Below are 9,974 nucleotides of genomic sequence, written 5' to 3'. Positions count from 1 at the left end.
CTGAGAAACTAAGTAATTAAGAAAAGGTTACTGGATGGACTGCTTTCTCTGCCTGCCTCCTTTCTCTCCTTTCCTTTCTGGTGTGTACATATTTGTGCATGTGCAGAAGTCAGATTTCCTTCTGCATTGCTCACCATCTTATGTTTTAAGCCACAGAACCCCTTGCTTACCAATTGGCTGGACAGGCTGGTAAGAGAGTCCCAGGGTCCACTTGCTTGCCTTATGGTTACAAACACCTGCTACTAAACTACACTCAGCTTTTATAGGGGTGTTTAGTGAATCTAAACTGACTTCATCAGGCTTGTGCAGCATAAACTTTATTGATGGAGCTATCTTTCCATCCCATCTTCTCCATTTCTCCTCTCCCTTTCTTTCTCATTTTTGTCATTTTCTCTGTGATGAAAGGAGTCATAAGCGGGTTTTCCAAGTGATGCATATTGGTCATATGTGTGATATGGATAAAATGACCTGGGACACTCTCTCCATTGATGCCCTGTCACTGTTCAGGGGGGGGGGGGCTAGCTAGGTATCAAACTCCAGACCCCACAGGTAGGGAATTCCCTGAGAGGCTACACATATATGCATGGTAGGCAAGCATTTGAGCACTGACCTATCCCCCTAGCCTTCTTCTTACTTTTCTACATGATCTAACTTGTACAGCCAGTTTCTTCCCTGCCCTCATATTGACTTTTTATTCCCTTGAGACAGAATTTCATGTAGCTCAGGCTATGCTTAAATTTGCTTTGTACCTGAAGGTAATCTTGAACTTCTGATTCACCCCTTGGGTACATGACTACACCCTTTTAAAAAAAAATTTTGTGGTCTGACAATTGCATACATGAGTATAATGTATCCTAATTACCCTCTACCACACACCTTCTCATATCCCAGTTCCATCCATGTCACAACACACACACACACACACACACACACACACACACACACACACACAATTCCTTTCCCAGATTCATGACCTTTGTGTTTGTTTTGTGGCCTATTTACTTTAGTAACAGTCTCCAGAGCAGTCATCAGTGGGTACACAACTTATTTTCCTGGATTTATCAGTAGCAAATTCTCAGCATTGAAAGCCATGAGCATACTACTGGTGCACAAGCATTAAGCCAGCACCACATAAAGCAAATGGAGAGGAATCCTATTGTACTATCCCCCAACCTCTATCTCCATATCCCCACCAATTACTGTAACAAAATACCTGACAAAAGCAGCTTAAGGAAGGAAACATTTATTTTGGCTTACAGTTTGAAGAGATACAGTCCATTATGGTGCAAGAACTCATGGCAGCAAGACTGACAGTTAGGAATCAAGGAGAGATGGATTTTGATTTTCTGTTCACCTTTTCCTTTCATTCAGTGTTCCTAAAATAGTGCCATCCACATTTAGGGTGGGTCTTCCCTCTTCAGTTAAACTTCATAGACATATCCAAAGGCATGTTTTCAGGGTGATTCTAATTCCACCCAAGTTGATAATCAAGATCAAGCATCACTAGTCTACCCCTGGCCAACCTGACACCCAAACACATCACTATATCATAAAATTTTACCTCTAGCCCCCAAATTCTCATTTTCATCTCATAATTCAAAATAAATTTAGTCCCTCTCTAAAACTCTCTATAGTTTTTAGCAGTCCCAGCAGTGTTGAACAGTCCAGAGTCTTCTCTGAGACTCAAGGCAATCTCTTATTTGTGAACATCTATAAAATCAAAAACAACTTACAAAGTCTCAATAAACAATGGCAAAGAATAAACATTCCCACTCCCAAAAGGAACAGTAGGAATTACAACAAGAAAAGATGTGACCAAAGAAAGACCAACACCCAGCAGGGTAAACATCAAATCCTAGATCTATGTCCAGCATCTGGAGCTCATGATAGAATCATATCGGTTTCCAAGGGCCATTTGCAGCAGACATAGCTTCTCTCTTGGGCTGACATGGCTCCCTGCTTAGGGTTTTCCTCAGGCCCCACAATTCTGGCACCTCCAACATCCTGGGGTCCATACTGCAACTTAGATTTCATTTTAACATCTTTACATAATAGCCTCTTAGGGCTTGCTTACAGAGACTCCAGCCAAGCTACACATTGCCTGGCCTCAGTGCTTTCTGGAACTCTAGTGCAAGTCTTTATGATTCCTCCACTCCTACATCTTTCACACCTGTATGGCAGTACCATGGAAGGGGGGGGGGTGATACTACAAAGTTCTGCTGTGACCTGCTCCCTTAGACTACAGGTATATTGGCGTGTGTGCCCACCATGAGGACAGGGTTTCCTAGGCAATTGCTTTCAAGAAGCAGAAAACACCATCAGCAGTTTACAATTTCTCCTTTCAAATGAATTCATATTTTCACAAAATGGGGTATTTATTAGGTGAGGTCTTCTCTTTAGGGAACCTTCCCTAATGTCTAATACAGAGCACGGGGTTTCTCTTTAATGTTGCAAATGTCTTTTAACAAGTACTGCTGCTTTCTCTGGATCTGCCTTGTATACACCTTTAAATTCATTCCTTTCCCTGCCAAACTGACACATCTGTCTTCTTTTGCCTCATTTGTGCTATTTCTCACTGGAGACCTGAATGACAGCAGTAGTCAGTAAATATTACATAGCCTGAATGCTAAGCTTTCTTTAAATTTCTCCCACCATGTGAATGAGCTCATTGCTTTAGAATCTAGCCTCATTCCAGTTCCTTGGACATGGCACTGATGACAGGGACTCATACCAGAGATTCTTTGCCGGGTTGTCACACAAACGGCCTATAGCTCAATTTTTAATAGTCTCTTTTTCTCTCCCAACCCTCATGGGCCAGATCTCCACTGGACACATTTGTCTTGGCATTCTAGTTTTCCAAAACACCACTAGCATAGCCCATTAAACTCTATTTATAGCACCCTAAGGCTTCTCTAGCTCAAGTTCCAAACTCTCAGCTCTAACCCAGTTCCAAATGCCTGTGACCCACAGCAGCCCCACTTCTCGATTCCAATGTTCCCTTATGAACCACTTTTGTGGTTGCCGTGACAAAATACCTGAGAAAAGGATTTATTTTGCCTCCCAGTTTGACGGTCCAGTCCCTCATGGAAGAGAAGCATGGCAGCAGGAACATGAAGCCATTGGTAATGTTGTCAGGAAGCAGAAAGAGGTGAATGCTGGGATACCACTTGTTTTCTTCTTTTCACTGGGTCTGGGACCCCAGTCTGTGGAATGGTGCTGGCCATAGTCAAGATGGGTCTTTCCTCTTAAGTTCAAACTTTTCTGAAACAGTATCAGAGACACACCCAGAAGTGTGTTTCCACAGTGATGCTAAATCCATTACATTAACAATTAAAATTAACAATCATATCTACCAAGAACTGGAAGGCTGTTCCAATCAGTTCCCACAAACCTGCACCTGTGTTAGCAACTAAATAAACACAGAGGGGAAGATGTCTTATTCAGGTGATCTGGAGGTAGTGAATCTTAGTAGTCAGTGATGCACAAGGCACTTTAATGGGAACATTTGAGTCAAAAGTCCTTGAGGCTCTTGTTCATGACCAGAGGCCTTCAGAAAATTAACATCAACTGAGCTAAACCGTAAGAGAAGTGCTTTGTTTAATGCTTTCATGGCCTTTATAGCTCTCTAAACTAGAAAGAGAGAGAGGGAGAGAGAGAGAGGGAGGGGAGGGAGAAGAAGAGGGAGAGGGAGAGGGAGAGGGAGAGGGAGAGGGAGAGGGAGAGAGAGAGAAATTAAAAGGATGACTGCAGATCACACCAGCTGGCCAACGTGGAGAAGTACAGATGTGGGTTGGACCCATCAGGACCCACAGACCAGCCACAAGTTGGTACAGAATCACAGTGACTTCTCATAATCACCAACAGGCAGGATGCAAAGAGAGCCCAAGTGGAAAAGGGAAGGTCCAAAACATACATGGGGCAAATGAATGAAAACAAAAAATTGGGAGTAAAGAGGTTACCCGACTGTTGCCCTGCAATCAAAAGAATAGGGAAGGCCAGAGCAAAACTCCTCTTGCTTCTTTCAAGCAAAACTGGTAAAACTTTATTTAGATCACCCAAAATAACATTTCATAGAAAAGGAACTATAACATTACGTAGCAGAATATGGCTGTAAAATCTCAAACAAGACAGGCAATGCTTTATTTATTTAGAGCAACAAAAATAATGTTTCTGAGAAAGGGAACTCCTACAAGCAATGCATAGCTGTAAGTCCTCTTTTTGCCATCAATATCAATTCCCTCAGAAATACTTTGAGAGTGCTTTGCGGCTTCCAAGCACCGACTAAGATCTGTTGGACAGAAAACAGTTTTCGAAACCATTTTTGTTTAACATTAACAAATAATAAAACAGTGTGGTTCTTGCTAACAACCAACTGCATTGTCTACAGAACAATGTTTAACCTAAGTATACGTTCATGAACGTATCCCTAATGAAGACAGCTATGGCTGGTTTTATCCTGCTAGCACACACAGCTCGTGTAGCAGTGTTACTTTGGAATACGTTCAGGCACCCGGGAAGTAATCATTACATTTTTTAAAAAAATGATTGATTGATTAATTAATTGATTAAATCAACCCCCTCCCCACAGGCATGGACCACCATGCTCAGCTCAGAAAGTAATTCTTAACAGAAATAATAGTATGTGAAGAACTCAATAAACAGAGCCTGTTTCTTTCAGAGTGCCCCCAGGGTAGGTCTAGCATCTCATTACCACTTCACCTGGGACCTAAAGTATAAAGCCACATAGTGCAGCTGTTTCTACAGAACCATCAAAAGTTTAATAAATTGCCCTGGGATTCTTGGTGCTGTAGTGTGCCTCACAGGCAGCGACATAAGCCGACTCCGGGAAGAAGTCATCATGGTATTCTGCTAAAAACCTACAGAAAGGATAATAAAAAAAAAAAAAGGCACCAGTGAGCATCATATTAAGAACTGAACACCCTGAAGCCAAATATTAGCTTTCAGCCAATGAAATATGAAAACATTTCAACCTTTCTTTTGTAGAAGAAAGAAAACATGATTCTATTGATTACTTCCACAACACTCATTTAAGTAGTTTCTGTCGATCACTATTCATCTGAACCTCTTCATCATCAGTATTACAGAACCAGTTACATGCATGCATTTGGGAAAAATAACCTCAATAAACCCATTCCTGTTTTCCAAACCACAAAAACAATCTATGACCAACTCAATAAATGTCACTTAAGAAACTCACAAGGCTGATTATATAGACTAAGTTACACCAAAACTAAACAAAATAACCAATACCAGTACTTTGCATACTAATTTGCCATACCAAAAGGGTACAAGTCTGGATGATAGTATCACCTGTCAAAAGACCGATATATCTGAGGGTGCCTGTTACAATGGGGCAAGTCGCTCAAGATGCTGCAATACACCGATGAAGGAAGGGACTTCAGGCCAGAGTCAGGCATGGTGGCTTATACCTGTGATTCAACATGTGGGAGGCTGAGGTGGGAGGACCACTATTCATGGCTACCTGGAACTATGTTGTGATATTCCATCACAAAAAAAAGGCCAAACCAACAACACGAAGCAAACAGATCCACAAGACAGAAAGCAAAACAAAGGCTAAGTGGATCTGGACTAGGAGAAGCATGCTGTGAAGTCTACCAAGATTCACCCTGCTACCTCCACCCTGTCCAAATTTCTTAAATTGTCACACCTCTCTAAATAAGAAACCATGTTAAAAATCACTTGGCAGCTAAGTACTTTTCTTCTGTTTCCACATTCTTTTACTTTTGAAAACTTTTTTGTTTTATTTTGTTTTGTTTTTTTTCCGAGACAGGGTTTCTCTCTGTAGCCCTGGCTGTCCTGGAACTCACTCTGTAGACTAGGCTGGCCTTGAACTCAGAAATCCTCCTGCCTCTGCCTCCCAAGTGCTGGAATTAAAGGCATTAAAGGCATGCACCACCACCGCCAGGCTTGAAAACTTTTTTATTAGATATTTTCTTTATTTAAACTTCAAATGTTATCCCCTTTCCTTAGTTCCCCTCCAAAAAACCCCCTATCCCATCCCCCTTCCCCATGCTCACCAACCCACCCATTCCTGCTTCTCTGTCCTGGCATTCCCCTACACTAGGACATCTAGCCTTCACAGGACCAAGGGCTTCTCCTCCCAATGATGTCTGACAAGGTCATCCTCTGCTACATATGTGGCTGGAGTCATGGGTCCCTCCATGTGTACTTCTTGGTTGGTGGTTTAGTCCCTGGGAGCTCTGGGGGTACTGGGTGGTTCATACTGTTGTTCCTCCTATGGGGCTGTAAACCCCTTTAGTTCCTTGAGTCCTTTCTCTACCTCCTCAATTGGTGACCCTGTGTACAGTCCAATGGTTGGCTAAGAGCATCCACCTCTGAATTTGTCAGGCACTGGCAGAGTCTCTCAGGAGATGGCTGTATCAGGCTCCTGTCAGCAAGCACTTGTTGGCATCCACAATAGTGCCTGGGTTTGATAAGTGTATAGAGAATGGATACCCAGGTGGGACCTTATCTGGATGGATTTTCCTTCAGTCTCTGCTCCACACTTTGTCTCTGTATCTCCTACCATGGGTATTTTGTTCCCCCTTCTAAGAAGGACCAAAGTATCCACACACTTGAGCTTCATGTAGTCTTTTAATTATATTTTGGGTATTTCCAGCTTCTGGGCTAATATCCACTTATCAGCGAGTGCATACCATGTGTGTTCTTTTGTGATTAGATTACCTCACTCAGGATGATATTTTCTAGTTCCATTCTTTTGCCTAAGAATTTCATGAATTTATTGTTTTTAAAATGGGGAAATTAAATGGGGTATGGAGCTAAAGAACGAATTCCCAACTGAGGAATACTGAATGGCTTAGAAGCACCTAAAGAAATGGAGTAGTACTCCATTATGTAAATGTACCATATTTTCTGTATTCATTCCTCTGTTGAGGGACATCTAGGTTCTTTCCAGCTTCTGGTTATTATAAATAAGGCTGCTATGAACATAGTGGAGCATGGGTCCTTATTACATGTTGGAGCATCTTCTGGGTATATGCCCAGGAATGGTATAGCTGGGTCCTCAGCTAGTACTATGTTCAATTTTCTGAGTAACTGCCAAACTGATTTCCAGAGTGGTTGTACCAGCTTGAAATCCCACCAGCAATGGAGGACTGTTCCTCTTTCCCCACATCCTCTCCAGCATTGCTATCACTTGAGTTTTTGAGTTTAGTCATTCTGACTGGTGTGAGGGGAAAAGATCTTTACCAACCCTACATCCAATATATACAAAGAACTCAAGAAGTTAGACTCCAGAGAGCCAAATAATCCTATTAAAAATGGGGTATGGAGCTAAAGAAAGAATTTTCACCTGAGGAAACTAGAATGGCTCTGAAGCACCTAAAGAAATGTTCAGCATCCTTAGTTATTAGGGAAATGCAAATCAAAGCAACCCTGAGATTCCACCTCACACCAGTCAGAATGGCTAAGATCAAACACTCAGGAGACAGCAGGTGCTGTTTGCACTTTCCTGAAGGTCAGTGTTTAATTCCTTAATTCTAATTGTTGCCATTGTCTACTTTTTAAAAAGTATTTTTATTTACTCTGAGGTTTATTTATAAAACGATCTATGTTATTTCCTAAAGTCCTAACTTCTGTTTTGTATGAGGAATACTTCAAAATCTGTAGGCTTCCTTACACTAACCTTTAGTCTCTTCACACATGCTCAGTGCTATTTCCTTTTAGTACACAAAATGTTAGGTTAAACAGAATTGTGAGTTTGTCTGAAGGGGCATCTGGGAGGGAAGAGAGTATTTTTAAAACCAGTTTTCAATGAAATGCTGGAAAGTGTATGATGTTCAAGGATATCTCATTCAAAATTCTGGTATCTCATTCACAACACCTTTTCAGACTTTCAGCCTGATGTGTCTGGGTAGAGTATTCTATGCTTGCAACTCCTCGATCAGTCAGAATGGGGCCCAGTAGAAAGAAAACAGCTCCTTTCAGGTCAAGTAGCTAGGCTGAGCTGAGTGCGGCACGGTGAAGACCAGCCTTGAAGGACAAAGTAAGGGCATAATAAACAGATATCTGGATGGCACGGAAGGACTAAGTGGCCAACAGCATGAAGGTGGGCATCAGAACCACAGGTCAAATACGCTATTAGATAAGAAAATGACTGGCTTTATCAAGGGGAGAATCCAATACCTTTCTCTGAATTTGTAAATGCCAGCATATACTCAGACTTATTATCATTTTAGGCTAATATTTAAGTTAATTTACATACACGGAAGAAAAGAGGCCAATGTTTACAGTACTCCTGATAAAAAAATAAATAAAATCAACATCAATGTACTTCTATGATTCATTTTCTGCTTACAGGGTTATCCAGCTGGATTCTTCTAGTGACATAAAACCATACCTCACCTCAGTATCCTTGACCCAGAAACTGGAGAAATGAAGGATAAAACAGATATAAAACCAACAAATAACCCTCCAAAAATCCCTTTATATCTTACCCTATTCAGGTAACATCATATACCCCCAATTTGGAAAATACCACAGAGCTACCTTCCATGTGTGCTAACCTTAAGACTCAGAAAGTCACATGTTTGCTACTAGATGTAGGTGTGACAAGGTAATAAAAATACCTCAGAAAGAGATCAAAGTGCTTCAGTAAAGCCTTCAGATTCTTCTCAGAGAAGGACATCTTCCCAAGGATTTCTGGAAGTTTCACTGGATTAAAAACAAAAGCATTTGTAATCAGCAGGATGCCACAATGGGCAGGACTCACTGTGGGCTCAGCTGGGTTACTTTGGGAACTATGCTAGCAAACAATCAGTCACTGAACAGAAGTATAGTGGCAAGTCTATGAAACTAAAGTATATCCAATGCTTTTTCTTTAAAGAGAAAACCAGGTTTCCACATAAGTCACACACTGGTTTAAAAAAAAAAAAAAAAGAGCCAAGCAGTATGAGGCTGCTATGACTGAGGATACCATGAGGCCCCACTTCCCTTTGACCATCCATGGATGTGAATGAATGATTGCTAGGAGAGAGAGACATTTCTTCAGTAGTGAAAACACTGGTAAATTTTGCTTTGATTTACTTGTGAAACCACAAGTAAATCCTTGCTTCCTTCCTTAACCATGGACCTACCAGCAACTGTAATAAAATACACACACACACACACACACACACACACACACACATCCCACATGGAAATAGAAGGATGAGTAGTTAGGACAAGAGATGAGATAATGAGGGGTGTGACTATTCTATGATCACCATGCATTCTATAAACACATGAAAATATCCCAGTGTGTGACAGTTTGTATATGCATGGCTCAGGGAGTGGCACTATTAGAAGGTGTGGCCTTGTTGGAGTAGGTGTGCCACTGTGGATGTGGGCTCTAAGACCCTCATCCTAGCTGCATGCAAGTCAGTATTCTCCTAGCACCCTTCAGATGAAGATATAGAACTCTCAGCTCCTCCTGAACCATGCCTGCCTGGATGCCACCATGTTCTTGCCTTGATGATAATGGACTGACCCTCTGAACCTGCAAGCCAGCCCCAACTAAATGTTGTCCTTATGAAAGTTGCCTTGGTCATGGTGTCTGTTCACAGTATAAAACCCTAAGATAGAAGTTGGTCCTAGGGACTGGGTAATTTCTGTGATAGGCCTGACCATGCTTTTGTTTGGAAGAATGTAGATTTTGGACATTTGGATTTGGAAAGTAGTAGAATGCTTTAAGTTGGGCTTAATGGGCCATACTAGCAGGAATATAGGACACTTGGTTGCTGAGAGTAATTTGAACTGTGCAGAACTGGCCCAAAAGGATTCAGAAGAGAAGAATTTCAGTATGTGGTATAGAGACTGTTTTTACAGTATTTTGGTGAAGAATGTGGCTGCTTTTTGCCCCTGCCAGAAGAGTCTGCCTGAGGCTAAGGTAAAGAGACTTATATTAATTGTATTGACAAAGGAAGTCTCAAAAA

General features: G+C 41.5%; 1 protein-coding gene across 6 annotated transcripts in view; it reads right to left on the bottom strand.

Moving 5' to 3' along the window:
• Positions 1-1,227: 1,227 nt before the first annotated feature.
• The window catches only part of Msl3 (MSL complex subunit 3), a 29,964-nt gene continuing 21,217 nt past the window's right edge, over positions 1,228-9,974 (bottom strand). For all 6 annotated transcript variants that reach the window (XM_052170693.1, XM_052170694.1, XM_052170696.1 and 3 more), the window contains 2 exons: positions 8,631-8,715; positions 1,228-4,877 (listed from right to left, as the gene is read on the bottom strand). In XM_052170693.1, coding sequence (XP_052026653.1) covers positions 4,778-4,877; positions 8,631-8,715 — 185 coding nt within the window. In that variant the 3' untranslated portion in view covers positions 1,228-4,777. The remainder of the gene's footprint in view (positions 4,878-8,630; positions 8,716-9,974) is intronic.

This window comes from Apodemus sylvaticus, chromosome X (assembly GCF_947179515.1).
Source record: "Apodemus sylvaticus chromosome X, mApoSyl1.1, whole genome shotgun sequence".
In the NCBI taxonomy this organism is placed as follows: domain Eukaryota; kingdom Metazoa; phylum Chordata; class Mammalia; order Rodentia; family Muridae; genus Apodemus; species Apodemus sylvaticus.
Note: the sequence above shows the minus strand (reverse complement) of the source record. Positions and strands in the feature narration are given on the sequence as shown.